General features: G+C 37.7%; 1 protein-coding gene across 2 annotated transcripts; it reads right to left on the bottom strand.

Moving 5' to 3' along the window:
• Positions 1 to 5144: 5144 nt before the first annotated feature.
• Positions 5145 to 14604, bottom strand: Clec7a (C-type lectin domain containing 7A). 2 transcript variants are annotated; one of them, XM_005369210.3, is made up of 6 exons: positions 14433 to 14604; positions 12548 to 12646; positions 11438 to 11572; positions 10048 to 10199; positions 7398 to 7516; positions 5145 to 5293 (listed from the first exon to the last, which is right to left on the bottom strand). In XM_005369210.3, the coding sequence occupies exons 1-6, from the start codon at positions 14533 to 14535 to the stop codon at positions 5167 to 5169; spliced, it is 735 nt and encodes a 244-aa protein (XP_005369267.1). In that variant the 5' UTR covers positions 14536 to 14604; the 3' UTR covers positions 5145 to 5166. The 2 variants fall into 2 exon arrangements, with proteins under 2 accessions (XP_005369267.1, XP_013209950.1); XM_013354496.2 differs by lacking the exon at positions 11438 to 11572 and having other exon boundaries at positions 14433 to 14535.
• Between the last annotated feature and the right edge of the window lie 1243 nt (positions 14605 to 15847).

Raw genomic sequence — 15847 nt, 5'->3', positions numbered from 1 at the left:
GAGATGGACACAGCTTCTTACCCAGCATGCATCGCAGGCTGATTATTCACCTGTACCTTTAGGGAAGGAGAGGACACCCCTGCCTGTCTCCAAAGGCAGAGTGCAACACATCATTCACTGGAAGCCAGAGCAGCAGACCCCCTGAGAGCACCCAATCGATTCAATTCTTTCATTTAACTCAGAAAGAAATTGAAAGCTATCTAGGTGAATTATCTCTTTAGAAGCCACAAAGCTGGTTAGGGTCAGACTGGTTCTGAAAGTTCTCTCCTGTTGTCAACTTCAGGCTCTTTCTTCTGACAGTATCTGGACTTGATTTACCATTTTCTAACACACCAGGATTATTGTGATGGTGAGCAATGCCATGTACTGTTAGCAGCCCCCGCTTTCATCACTGTTACTAGCCACAGAGCAACTTTGGGAAGACAACTAGGAACATGTGCCTACATCTGTTAAGTCAAGACAAGAAATGAGAGAATTGTCTCAGTGTTTAACAACTCCTCCTGAATCAGTACAACTTAATTCTTTTTTTTTTTTTTGGTGTGGCAACAACAAAATACCTAAAACCATATAATTCATACACAATGAAAAAATTATTTCTCATAGTTCTGGTTCAAGATCAAGGTGCTAACAAATTCAGTAGTGAGATGAGGGATGCATCCTCTAAGTACTATACTGAGGCCGCCATATGGCAGAAGGAGTGATGTCACACAAGTAAACGTTGTGTGTGTGTATGTGTATGTGTGTGGTAATGTCTAAGACAAGCACACTAAGTATGAGCTAGTGTTGAAACAGAGCCTATAAGAGACCACCAGAAACTATAGATGTGAATTAGCACATGTTTAAGGCTGTATGTTGTTTGTCCTGTTATTATATATTTAAGAAGAGTAATAACGGGAAGCCTTTATTGAATGACTTGTGTCTGTTTGTTTGCATTGGGTTGAGTATTGGAATGCTGTGGAAGGAAGGAGGCAGTAAGAATTCTGAAGGTCAAGGTATGTGCACTGCAGAGGACTTAAAGTATTAAGAAGCTAGAATGTTAAAAAAAAAAATCACAGAGCAGTTGTGGTAGTACACATCTGTAACCCTAGAATTCACGGGGCTGAGCAACAGGTCACAAGTTCAAAGTCAGCCTGGACTTATAGAAAGACTCTGTGAAAGGTAGAAACAAGAAGAGAAAGAATGAAAGGAAGGAAGAAAGAAAGGTTGAAAGAAAAAGCATAAAAGGAGGGAAGGAGGAAAGGAAGCAAAGAGGCTGGAAGGAAGGGAAAAAGGATGGAAGGAGAAGGGAGGGGTGAAAAATAAGGGGATGGAAAGGAGGCAGAGTGAGGGGAGTGTGAGAGGAGAGAAATTAAAAATGGAGCAGGAAAATAAGAGGGATTCCCACTAATTATGTTTCTCATGAAGCAATGCAACAGTAACCAGAACTGTTTACCAAGTTACCGTTATTCAAGTAGATCCTTGCTAATTTGTGACCACATATATTGAAATTTGTACTGTGTTCTGTTAACATTTATTTCAGCAACAATGAAAATATTTTTAAGCATGCTATGCTGTAGGTACAGGGTCTTTTGGATTTAAAACCCACTGGCTCTTTTAAAGCTTGTATCCTATGGAGAAAATTTGACTGCTGTCAATGTTGAGGCAAATATATAAAGGACCAAGGAACTCGAGGAAGGCAATGGAAGAAGGCTGGTGAGGATGCCTCATCCACTTAAGAGGTGATATGCGTGCAGACTTGGGAAATAAGACAGAAGGCTTGCAGCCATCTCAGTGGGGTTCACTCAAAGAGCAAAGAGAAATCACAGAGATTTTGAGATGGAAACATGCAGATGGGGCCGAGACACCACAGAGAAGCCAGCATCCTGACTGGAGAAGTAGATAGACCAGAGGTACCTCAAAGGATGAAGGGACTTAGAGCACATAAGGTCTTAAAGACAATTTACAAAGCTTCTTTTTGCTATTATATTTTGTTATTATTCTGAAACATGTTAAGAAATCAATGAGAGGTTTTAGTAGAGACCTGACATGACTGTATTAGATTTTTTTTTTAAAAAAAAAAACTTTCTATAGATTCTTTGTAGATTTCATGTCATCCATCTGGATCCTATTTATCTCCCCATCCCTTCATATCCATCCTCCGCCCTTGCAACCTCCCTCCCCACCTCCAAATCAAATAAATTTTAAGGCAAAAAAAAAAAACAACCCAAAACTAAACAAACAAATAGAAGTCTCATTGTGGAAGCTGTACTGTGACATAGTGAATCATACAGTATACCCTTTGGTCCATACAGCTTTACTTGTAAGAGTTCTTTGCAATGAGTCATTGGTCTGCAGGTCCAGCCACTTCATATGCTCCAGCAGTTCATAGATGGAGGTGGATATTGGGGTGGGTCAGCTCATAGTTCTGGTTCTAGGCCTTGGCTGGTAGCTGCATTTGTCAGTCTGCCAGCTTTCCCTCATTGTCACCACCAGTGTGAGCTCCCAGTGCTGCACTGGCTAGCCCATCCACTGCAGCAGTTTAACAAACCTACCCTGCTAAGCTTGAAACACACTACAGGGAGATAGAGCTAAAGATTAGGAACAACCCCTCAAGGCAAGGAAATACAGGACTCCCCCAGTAGATGTTTCCTTAAATTTAACCATCTGGAATTCATCCTTCAGACTTGAGTTCAGCCAGCAGTTGCTGTCATAAATCTGTTCCTTAGACAAATACATGCATTTCTGTTCATATTTACATCGATATGTAAGTTCTCATGTAAACAGACTGTCAGCATGCTAGGTAAGAGTATACCCTGGACCACCTTGAGCAATTTGCTTTCTACCATAGCTCTGGTTCTACTTGATCCTTTATCTACACACTAGGGGATTTCTCAGCTGCCTGTTCCTAGTAAGGAAATCTTGATTTCAGCATCCAGACCTAGGTGTTTTGTTTTTATTTTTTTATGATGACAGTTTCTTGAACTTATATGTCCAATTCCAGGGGCCCAAAAAAAAACAATAATCAAATCAAAACTAAAATTAAAAAAATTTCACATTAGACTAGGAATGTGGCTCAGTAGATGATGTTGTATAAGTTTGGAGAATTCACATAGAAACCATTTACAATGACCCACTTCTGCAGTGCCAGAGCTGGGTGAGCTGGAGAAACAGGTGAACCTGGGAACTGGTTGGCCAGCAAGCACGAGACAGTAAGAACATGTCTCAACAAAGAAGATGGTGCAGAGTGATAGTGAGTGACAGTGATGGTCTCTAAGTGTGCACAGGTAAGTGAGCATCCACACATATACACATACACATGAGTTCATATGTACATATACACAATGTTCAAGTCTTCTCTAAATCCCATCTTGTGCTTTAACTAACTCCTGGAGCCAATTAATCACACTTCTCTCAGACTTACCTCTGTTCCTTCTCAGATTTATCAGAGTCCCTTCTACAGTATTTTCAGACTTTGAGAATTCAAATTTGAATGTTAAAAGATGAGTGCAAACTTCGCAAAAATGTGTTTTCCTCAGATTTTTCAAAATCTTCAAGAATCCAAATTTATGCTTTAATGTAGAAACATCTTGTATACATATTCCCTACCTAGTATCAAACTAATTAACCCTTTTGGGGAGAAGGCAAATTATGCTAGTGATTGCTACACGTAGGCAGGTTACTCAGAGGCCAGATATACTTGAATAAACAGTTTTGCAATCTAGGTGAACGTTACATAAAATCAATCATTTTCAAGTGGACAATTCAGTGGACCTAGCACAATTTCTGCCCACATACGAATCAGCCCGAGGAAACTACAAATGGGTTCCCAGCACAAAAACTTGGAAATCCCCACTGGAAATCTGAGCAGTGTTAATAGGGATGCTTAGAAGCTATCAAGACAGATCACACCAGGAAACACACTCACATTCCAATCATCCTTTTGAAAGGAAATGACTAAAGAATCAGTTGTTAACTGCAAAATAGTATGTCATGAAAAAGACAAAACATGTTCTGTGCTTCAAGACACTAATTATTTTGATTGCTTGCTTTTTAAATATCCACTATCAGATACAATTTGTCTTTCAAAATATATATTTAAGGAGAATGCTTCCTGTAAGTGCAGCCCCTCTATGAAATCATGTTGCACCAGGTTCTGCTATCAGAGATATGGTGGGCAGTCTCTCTGGAGTTATCGAGTCAAGGGAAAAGTCAGAGTCTCTGTTTTAGGGTGATGATCATTTTAATCATAATAAAGTGGATGAAAATAACAGCTCTGTTTATAGTGAAGATTTTCTTCCCTCATTTCTTTATCAATTTAGAAGTATATTTTACCTTCTACCCATGTCTGATGTACTGATAGACTTTGAGAAAATCATACAAACACAGTGAACACTCCAGTAACAATTTTGAGTCACATATGTGTGTATACATGTAGGTATATAGCCTACTAGTCCATTTAGTGTTACTGGTTTGTACATGTGTTTAGTGTTGACTTCTTGGGAGTCAGTATCTCATCAGGAAGCTTGTTCTTGGAAAGAGCTCTTTTCCCCTTTTCTACATCATTAATCACCTCTAGTTTTTTTATGTGGACGATGGTATTTTGTAAAATTTCTAAATCAATGTTGGCATATCAACTAAAGTCATCATCACACAGGTCTTGTTTAACAGATCACATTGCTGATATTTCATGACTATAACTTCCAAGTCCTGTCTAGAATACACCAGCAGCAGGCATCCTTGTCCTCTGGCTGTTACAGTCTTCAGCTCCTCCTCCACTGCAATCCTTGACAGATATAGGGGTTTTGTTGTGATTGTTCCATTTGGGTCTAGGAACCTCATGTTCACTGATTCTCTGTATTTCTTAGCTACCTCACTCCATGTCTTGTGGCTTACTAACTAGAAGATAATACTATTCTCTTTATGTAGCTGGCAAGTACAGAAGCCTCAGCTTCTTCACCCAAGTTCTCAGCTGAAGGCAAAATTTACCAAGATCTCATAGTATTTCGTTATTCACTCTGATTTTCAATATTTGTCTCTCTTCTTCTGTTGTGGTTGTTGTTGGTGGTGGTGGTAGTGGTCATGGTGGTCAAAGTGTGTGTGTGTATGTGTGTGTGTGTGTGTGTGTGTGTGTGTGTGCCATCCTTACAGTCTCACATTCTTATCTCTTCTTCATCTCCATTCTTTCATTTATAGTTGCTTCTCACAGATACTGAATGTGGAAATATTACAGATTTGGTTGAAGACCTCTGACCCATGAATCCATACACAGTTGTGCAGTAAGCTTTCCTTGGAAGCTGTATCTCTGACTTGAAACCTGTTAAAAGAAAATATAATGAGGCACTTAAAACAATCAGAGACCCAGAAAAACCTTTAATGGAGTCAGAAAGTTTAAGGACATTGCTAAAAACACTTCTGAGGCATCTAAATTCTTAGAAAGGGAATCTTTAATTTAGGTTGTATTTATATTCAAATAGCAATTGACTTGTCTCTATATTTAAGGTAAGAAAATGATTTTACCCTAAGGAATGCTACTCTTAATAGGTGCTTAAAATAAAGAGCCATGCCAATTAGTCACACTCAAGGAACATCATTGGGCCGTAGTGCAAAAGTCACCACCTCATGCCCTTTCCCTTTGCTGGCTGCTTCTTCTAGACCCTGGGGTTAGTAGACTGAGAAATTCTGCTCTGCAAACGATGGAGGCTAAGATCCACCACCTTAACTCAGGCCTCAGGGAGAGTTTTAATCAGGATTTTCTGAAAAATTCCCTGACATTCAGGTAGTTTTGGAGCACAGATTAAGTCACTGCCATGCTGGAATCTAAGAAGTAGTAACATTTTAAAATGTTAAGCCCATTTTGTGAATTTGCAGAGAATCATCTAATTCCATGCTTGTAGTTGGAAAACAAATCAAGATGAATAAAGACTTCAGACGAGGAAGAAGCACGTTCTGTGGATCATTCATGAATCTCTTTGGCTTGGATCAGTATAAGTGAAGTAGCTAAGCACTGTTGATGTGACACCAGGGGTGGGGAGTGGGCTTTGCATTCTCACCATTACCCACAGGAAGCAAATTAAATGCTACTTTGTGAAATTCAGATTGATACAGAAAACCTAAGGAGCTCAACATGCAATGTTAATAAACACTTGTCAAACACAATTAGGTATTTAAGAAAAAAACCAACGTGAATGAAGCACAGGAAAAAAATAAAATGCACACAGAGTTAGCAGGTACAGATCTTAAAATAACTGTGCTAAGTGGATTCTTGGAGGAAATAATTAGTACTGAGATTATTCTAAGCAAAATAAGAGTCACTAATTAGTGGCAGGAATTGAGTTGCAAAAGAACCGAGCTAAATTATAGATAACAAAATTTAAAATAAATCACGTGTCAAATAGCAACAGGTAAACTGGAAATAAACACAAAGGTCAAAACAAAATTCAATATCATAAGAAGAAATGAGAAAGATGGGGGAGGGAGGAAGGAAGAGAGGGAGGGAGGAAGGAAGAAAGGAAGAGAAAGGCAGTGATAGCTAATAGGAAGATACAACCATTTTAAGTCTACATGTGCCTATTAATATGGCTTCAAAATGTCAAGTGAAGTTCTCAAAGAAATATAGGAGGACCCATGTGGGTGTCCCTAATACAAATCTCTGCATTGGAAGAGGGAATTGTCAACGCATGAAGTATGCTCTCTGGTCACAAGGGAACTAACTATGAAGTCTAAAGGACAAGTAAGAATGTTAGAAGCACAGGTATATTTGTAAAATTGAAGAATTTATTTCTAAGTAACTCGTTGATCAAAGAACAATTCACAATGGAAATCAGAAGGCATTTTGAATCGAATGACCACAACAATGAAAGACTGGAGATAATGAGCATCCAATATAAGAAGTTAGAGAGAGAATTCAATTTGGTACAAAGAAATTAGATGGAAGGTGATAAAAAAAATATGAGGACTGACATTAACCAAAGAAGTGATAAAAAAAAAAATAAAGAAAAGGAAGCATCAGTAAATCAAAATATCTTTTAAAAATTAAATTGAGTTTATTTAAGGGAGTTACTCTTTCTATCCTCAATTTTGGATAAAGAAAGTGGCACTCAAAGAAGTATGAAGATTTGTCTAATGTCACATGTCCGGTGAGTAGGTTAGTCTTTACCTCAGAGTGAGGTCTGACCTCAAAGCCCATGCATGTTTTTAATCAAGGGTGCAGTGAACAGCAGCACTTCTCCTCACCTGGACCTGAATCAGCAGCATTAGGTGACCATTCTCTACATCCTTCCTCCACCTTTTTCTTTCCATTCCCAGCTCCGTTTCTCCCTCCCCCTCCACCATAACTTGTCTTTTTTCTCATGTATGACCAGAGGAGCAGGTTCTTAATTGCATGGCAGACTTCCATATGTGCCTACACAGAAACTTACGAGTTGGGAATGAATGGTGAGCCATCCTCCCAGAACCAAGGCCCTTCAGTCTGGTTACGGGAAAGGCCGATCCAAAATGAATTAATATGGTGAGAAGATGTTTGGCTTTCAATGAACTCCTGTAGTAAAACAAAAATACATACACACACATCAGGAGGAACCCAAGACAATGCTATAGGCATTTAGAGACAAATAAGTCCCTTTAAAAAGGGATGTAATGTAAGATGACAATCGAGAGAGGACTGTCAATCTTTGTATATCGTTGAATGTCCAGAGAGATGTACTTCCTCATTTTAAAGCCATTGTCAATCTTCCCATCAAGAGTAAAATCATAATATTCCTAAAGAATGTGGGCTAAGGAATTGTTCAGTGGGAAAGAGTGTTTGCTGAAAACACACAAGGACCTGGGTTTAAGTTCTCAATATTCATGTTAAAAACCAGATGTATTCATGCATGCCTTAGCCCTTGTACTATTGGGGGTGAGGACAGGAGAATCCTGAGGCTAGCTGTTGAAGGAACAGCACCTGCTTTCCCACCACCCGGGTCCCGCATGGCTAGCTTTACCCAAAATAATTACACGGAAACTGTATTCTTTTCAACACTGCTTGCCCCATTAGTTCCAGCCTCTTAATGGCTAATTCTCACATCTTGATTAACCCATTTCTAATAATCTGTGTAGTACCACGAATTGGTGGGTTACCGGGAAGATTCTAACCTGCATCCATCTCAGAGAGGAGAGCTGTTGTGTCTGCCTCACTTCCCTTCTTCCCAGCATTCTGTTCTGTCTTCCCTGCCTACCTATGTTCTAACTTATCAGGCCAAGCAGTTTTTTTTTATTAATTAGCCAATGAAAGTAACACATAGACAGAAGATCCACCTACGTCAAGCTGGTTGTGAGCCTAGCTCTGTAGGTTCAGTACACACAAGCACACATATATACACACAACACACATAAGACACACATACACATACATCACACACATTTGCACACACATGTGCACATGCATATAAGTTCTTTTATAAACCAATGGGGGAAAACAGGCTTATTATATCAATATTCCACCCCATTCAACAAGCCTCACAACAGCGAATGAGGTCCAGCTCCCTGGAAGTTTCATGGGAAATAGGCCATTAGTTTTTGTGCAAGTTGCAAATATAAATTTATACTAGCTTTGCCAAGAAAAACAGTGCTGGGAGTAAGACCCACAGTCTGGAAATTGCCACGTAAGTACTCTACCACAGATCGCATCCCCAGCACTGCACTGCATGTTTTATGAATAAATAATTCAGGTTTCATTGAAGGCTTGAATTGGTCAGAGAGATGAGATGATTCTTTGCCAATTACAGATTTGTATTAGAGACCACATGGATTTCTACTATGATTCTTTTCCTTGGCGATATTCCTGCTTTTGTTAACTTTAGCAAGAACTGCAACTATTGGGTATAGCATTATAGTCTGATAAAAATGGAGTGGTGAAGATAGAGTGTACAGAGGGACTATGTTGTGGGATGCTTTCCATTGTTCCCTTCTCACAGATATTCTGAATCAAAGTCTTCTGGATGGTAAATATGCTTCTGCAACATGCATGGTACATCCTCCTGTTTCTACAACACACATGTAAATCATCCCATTTCTATCTACAACATGCATTGTACATCCTCTTGATTTTACAACATGTATGGTATGTTTTCCTGTTTCTACAACATGTGTGGTTTGTCTCATGTTTCTACAACATGCATGATAAGTCCTCCTATTTCTACAACATGCATGGTAAGTCTTCTTGTTTCTACAACATGCATGATAAGTCCTTCTGATTCTACACAATTTCTTGTTAACAGGACAACCTCTCAGCTCTCAGGTTATTTGTTATTACTACATGATGTTTAACTATTAACAACTCTTGTTTCTCTTTTCAACTATGTATAGGAGTGTTAGTTTTTAAACCTCTATATCACTTAGAAGGAATCTGAAGTCAATATTGGCTACACAGTGAGTTCCAAGTCTGTCTGGGCTAAGATGGAAACATGTCTCGGGGGAAAAAAAAAAGAAGAAGAAAACCACCTCTTTGCCTTTCTTAGTATTTTGCAAAGAACAAACAATTCATAAATATACATATAAATGTATATTATCATTGTTGATTTCTTCCTGATAATTAAAATGACAAGTGGACAATTTTTCACCTGTACTTCAACTATGAAAATTGAAGTATAATTATACAAAAGTTAAGAACTCATACTCATATTCAAGCAATCGTAAAATTTATTATAAATTATTTGTTTTAATATTTTTACATTTACTTGTTTAGTGCATTGTGTTGTGTGGCATGCCACAGTACTCATGTGGAGGCCAGAGGGAAATTTGTAGAAGTCATTTCTTCCTTTCCATTATATGCATGCAGGGGATCAAAATCAAGTCCAGTTTGGTGGCAACTGCTACCTTGCAAGACCTGAAATTGTTTATTTTAAAGGAAAATTTGATCCCTTTTCAAATTAATTAATTAAAATTAAAATAATGTATTATGTACTTTCCATGCCACCTGCATAATTGTGTGATTACATAGAACAATGATATTAACACTGATCATCCAAGAATCTCTCTTGCTCCGCTGAACATAGACCACAGGTAGTTATAGCAGAAGTTTGTGCTTACAAATTCTTTTGAGTTGTCTATCTTCAGTAGATGAGCACCTAACTGGGAGCAATGTCTCTTACTTCCAGCCCAGGAATTTCGTGACATCTTAAATAGATAACAGCTCTTCTCGTGTATGACCCAGTTAGGGGGGCAAGGCCCAGAAAAATGTTCTGGAAAGAAAAGATTATATCATGAAGTCCACTATGTACCAACTAATTCTTTTAGTGCATTTTCACCAATACCTAATGATGAGCTTTCATCAACATATACATAATTAACACATATCTAATTCTTTGACTCAAACTAGACAGTAGTTTTACAAAATTTATGAAAATGCCTTTGTTGATTAAAAAATTGAAATTAAGGACTGAAGAGTTGGTTCAGTGGTTAACAGTACTAACTGCTCTTCCAGACAACCTGAGTTTGATTCCTAGCACTCACATGACAGTTCACAACCATTTACAATTCCAATTCCAGGAGATCTGACACAGTCTTCTGGCCTCTGAGGGTACCAGGCATTCAAGAAGTACACAGACATACATGCAAGCAAAACACTCATACACATAACAAAATTTTCATCTAAAATCAATTGGGTAATTACTGTGCTTAAGTTGACAACTAAACTTATCTCTTCCATTACTTCAAATCTCGTCCCAGACTCCTTTTCTCTACTGCTCCTCCCTAAAAGCAAATACATTCAAAATCAATTGCTGCACACAGCAGATCCAGTTCACCCAATTCATGTTATGGAGAAGCATAAATGTAATTATTTATATTTCGAAGACTATTTTATGTTTCATTAGCTAAAAATGGTGGGTAGGTAAGTCCAGAGATGTAATACTCAAGGGAAAATATTGTCGATCAATTATTATCCAATCAGAAACACAGGCAGAGTACAGAAAAATTGCTAGAAAAATCAATTCAAAGATATGATTGAATGCATTTAACCAAACCAGAGTTTTCAGTGATGTATGCATCATGTCCATTTCTTCTGCATATTCTTATTAGTGTTCACACTCTTGTCTTCAGTGTCCCTTCCTCACTTTCCCCCTGATGTTCTTTTTCCATTATGTCTATCTTATTATAACAATATCACTGTAAAAATATCAGTTCCCTACAGGCACTGAATACTGCCTCTTCCTTTGCATAAAATTATATTATATCCAGTAGGTTTCAACACACAGCCAGAGACGAAAATAGTTACTAATCCTTTTGGCAAGAGCTGTGGACTTGTGATATCATGCATCTGACAGGATATGTGTTATGCTAAGGAACAATATTTGTTCAGCATGTTTGCTTTGAATAAACTGTTATTGAGTGTAAACATCTTCCCCACCCCCATGCCTCAGCACCAGGAAATGAACCTCTGGAATCCAGGATTCCATTGCTCCATTAGTTCAGGCCTTGCCTGTAGTCTGGGATGCCTTGGAGGGAGCCAACTTCTCATCTAAAGATGATTTTGTGGGTTTGTGGTTCTCCTTATTTCTTGACGGGAAGTTTTCTTTCTCCTCTGGATTTCTCCCTGAATTGAATCTCCAAAATGCTTCATATTTCATGAACAATAATAGTAACAGAAAAAAGAAAGTCACTCTGCTGTGTTTGAAAACTGAAATTCCATCAGTAAAATTTTCTGAAAGTTCATAGGGGATATCTATGATTAAGGATAAATCAATGTTACTGATATGTTGCTGATAAAAATGAGTCTGATGGTTGATTCATGGATGATTGATCAAATATATAGAAAGAAATTAGTAACTTCTATGAAGAAGGTAGCAAGAAGGAAATGACATAGATCTAACTGGAATTATAAAAGATTTGAAATAATAATAATACTTCAATGGCAATAATACTCCTTTTTCTTTCTACTATTATTTTAAAAAAGAAACTCTTTGAGAATTACCCAGCATGTAATACATAGATTTTTTTTTGTACTTAATAAGCATTTGGCTAATTATGAGTAATGAAAACTCTTATAAGGTATCGTACAACTGTATTGACACAGGATTCGTGAGATATAGAAAACTAAAGAGATCTATTCATCCCTCACAAAATAACTGCTTAGTTCTTTTTTAAGTGTCTCAGGAAATACTTGGTAGAGTCAAGAATTTTTTAGTAAAGATCATTTGTAAGATAATTTCTATATATCACAAGGCTCGCAACATTATACACAACCCTTTTAATGTAACTATGTCCTAGGGAAGATAAGAGCATATTGTGTTTCTTTCTCCAGCTCTGCAAGTTCCCCTCCATTAACTTATTCTTTAAATTCCTCTATAAAAAAATTAAGCTATTCATGTCAAATGGTAGAGCAATATAGCAGAGAGTCTATATTTTCTTAAGCAGATTGTCTACATTTTTGCTCATGATACCACCACTAATTTATAACAATAGAATAGTCAGTCTTCCAGTCTCTCTAGTCCTCTATACGTGAAATAGAAATTAATAGCAGGAACTCAATGGGAATAATATACAGATTAATTGTCTGTGACTGTCATTAATCTCCCTCATCCATACTCACCTAGGACACCCAGGACTGAAGCAACCACTAGTGCAACCAAGCACAGGATTCCCAAAGCCACCACAATAGGCCGCCAAGGAGGAGATGAAGCCTGGCTTCCTAAAAGGCAGAGAGATGAGAAAGAAAATAAGGAAAGTTTGTGGAGCCCTTTAATTGCTCAGCACACTGAAATTGGGACAGTTCTAAAGGAATCATCAGCCAGTATAGTCTAGTGTCTTGAGAGGCTAGTCTCCATTGTCCCCCAGCTTCAGGATATCTCTTTCTTCAATTGCTTCAGCTGTGTTATCTTCCTTTAGCACCCTGTATATTTTATACTGTTTTCATATTAAGATCTATCTCCTGCTAATGGAACATTTTCATCTAGCATATGTTTTCCTTCACTGATATGCCAGCAGCTAGTTTTTAAAAATTCAAATTAATCTCTTCCCATAAAAGTGTATCAGTTGTGGGATTTAAAACTCCGTGACTATGCCTTGCCATCTGTATAGTCCTCAATCGCAGGTTCACATGCTGCTCTGTAGATCTGGACATTATTCATTCCCTGAAATCCTACTTGTTCATTGAGTGAACAGCTTTCTATAGGAAAAACAGAACCAATTATTAAGGGTAGCTTTCCTTTTTCATTTATTTGGTGCACCATTTGGACAAATTATTTTCTCTATCCCCTTCTTTTTATTTTTTTATTTCCATTTGTGAAGATGGATCAATAACAACTTAAAATACTATTGTTGGGAGTAAGTTATGTAAAAATGCACAGAAATACCCGTTTCAGCACGCACAGAAACAGCCTTTTCAGCAATTGCGAGCACTTCATAGTTTGCACAGCACAAGCACATAAGCCTTGCCTCTTTCATTACCCAATTTTTTCTACCATCTTCTAAGCAAATTGCACAAGAAAGGAATTGTGTAAGTGGTTAAAAGAGAAAAATAATTGCATAATGTGAGCACTCAAAAGCAGAAGAAAGCAAATTGTGATGTCAGAATCTGTGAGTCACTTCTTCCTTAATGACAACAGTGAACTGATTTTGTATTACACTTACCACACCAACAGCAGTAGCTAAAGTCACAGAGATGCCCAATAGGAGACCCAGAAAAAGAGTAAAGCACCCACCCTGTGAGGAGATCGATCCTTTAGCTTCCTTATATCTTGTACTGTTCCCAATTTAAGATCTGTCCTCCTGCTAATGAAACATTTTCATCTAGCATAAGATTTTCATCACTGATAAACAGTTTTAAAAACAACTCGTTTTTAAAAATTCAAATTAGTTTCTTCCCATAAAAGTATATCAAATTTATGATTTAAAACTCTGTGACTTCTGGCTACTCTTTGGATTTAACCAAAGATGTATTCATTTTTTTATTTGCCATGCAATCCTTTACGATTTCATCCCCCACCCCTTTGGCACTATATATTGTAAAACTGTACAGGTTTATTGACAATATTTTGAGTTTCTTCTTCCCCTTACAATTTATTATGAGACAAGCAACTCACTATAATTCCTTTGTCTTCGTTTACCACTCATGTTACCAGCCCCACTTCCCATTGATGGAGCCTCTGTGACTGAAGAATAGAATAGTCCTTTTACCTGTCACAAATCAAAAGCAATCTGTGGGCATTGTTGAGTAGTTGCCAGAAAAAGCAGTTTGATGATCATGCAAAGAATCTTCTGATGACTTCCATCAGTCTTAAAAACTGCATATCAGTGTGTATGTGTGTGTGTGTGTGCGCGCACGTGTGTGTGTGCGCGCACGTGTGCGTGTGCACATGCGTGTGTGTATCTGTGTCTGTGTGTGTATCAGGAAGACCTTCAAATCCAGAGTCTCTCCACATCTCCACTTCTGCTGATAAGAATGAAAGTTCTATAGGCAGAAAGAAAATAAATACCTTTCTCTGATCCTTCGGGTCTTTTGTGGATGCCTCGAGTCCTGAAGTCTAATTGAGTATATCCATCTTCATCTAGATTCTCTGGATGAGAGTGATATTTCATTGCTTCGTAGGGCTTCAGTAGGCAGAGCACTTGAATGTTCTTTCCAATTTAATAACTTCCAGGATGAGGATCTCTTAACCAAACCCTGAAACAGCTCTTTGCTGAGGTTTCTAGAGTTCAGCATAAGTAGTCTAGCCAGTGCCCAAAGCAGGAAATGAAAACTACGTTGGAGTAATTTCCCATTTTTCGCCTCTAGATCCTGTTTTTGAGGCTGTAAACTCTAAAGAAAGTTGATACATACTATGACTGATACATAGATTGATATCTTAAAGTGTTTAACTACGCTCCCCATTGAGTTGACATGATTAATTGGTATGGCCTATGTAAACTGTTAAGAAATTTGGTTTCTTGAGTTCATCATTGGTTTGTTAGAATTCTGCTTACATGCACACATCTATGGATGTGTGCACACACCTTTGGATGTGTGCATTCCTTAAATATATATATATATATATTTACATATATAAAAAATACTTAATAACTGGAGGAACCAGCAATGCTTACAGAGGGTTATCCACAAAAACTCATTGCCTAATGGAGGAAACCATAGGCAAGTATCAAAAGGACATTATTCCAGCAACAGACAACAAATGATTCTCTCTGAGGCTTGTCATGGATTAAAAATATATAGGAGAAAATATTTATTCATAATTACTCTGTCTTTTTACTATTCAGCACATGTGCTTCCTCATTTTATCTCAGACCTCTGAGAATTCTATGTAAGCATGTGTGTTAGTTCTACTATTCTCAAATGAGAAGAAAAAGACATGGATACTCAGACAATGGGAATTTTAAAACTAGAACAAGGAACTGGATACAAAGTCTCCTCTGTCTTTAAGGTTTGCCATTGCTTTCTGTGGCACTGCCCTTGCTCTTCTGGATTCTTATAATGCAAGACATAGTTTATGATAGTTTTAGACAATCTAAGTCTGAAACCTAAGACTACATTTCTGGAATTTTTTCTCTTTCTCTCTTTCAATTCACAGGTTAATGCAAAGTGATCAAATTGGTTCAATTTGGAAATAGTTTGATCTCCATCGTTTGATTAATGCCATAGGTAAACAAGGAGGACATCAAAGTAAATGAGAATAGATTAATTGAAGAATTACTATTTGCAATGGAGAAGAAGGTCTAATATGAATTGAAGTCAGAGTTCACAAAACAAAATCTGAAGCCATTTCAAGGCTGCAGGCTGCTAATGATAAGTTGTGGGGTGAAGGCCAAAGTGAGTCTTCACGAGGGCTTGCCCATGGCACTTGTTAAACTCAGGAATTTCTCATCTTTATGACACGGCCGTGGCACATCTTGAAAC

This window comes from Microtus ochrogaster, unplaced genomic scaffold, assembly GCF_000317375.1.
Source record: "Microtus ochrogaster isolate Prairie Vole_2 unplaced genomic scaffold, MicOch1.0 UNK46, whole genome shotgun sequence".
In the NCBI taxonomy this organism is placed as follows: Eukaryota; Metazoa; Chordata; class Mammalia; order Rodentia; family Cricetidae; genus Microtus; species Microtus ochrogaster.
Note: the sequence above shows the minus strand (reverse complement) of the source record. Positions and strands in the feature narration are given on the sequence as shown.

Coding starts and splice junctions, on each gene's coding strand:
- Clec7a (XM_005369210.3), bottom strand. CDS start 14,535: ATGAAATATCACTCTCATCCAGAGAATCTAGATGAAGATGGATATACT. Junction 11,573..12,547: donor TTCAGTCCTGGGTGTCCTAG/GTGAGTATGGAT, acceptor TGAAATATGAAG/CATTTTGGAGATTCAATTCA. Junction 5,294..7,397: donor TCACCATTCATTCCCAACTC/GTAAGTTTCTGT, acceptor TTCTTTTAACAG/GTTTCAAGTCAGAGATACAG.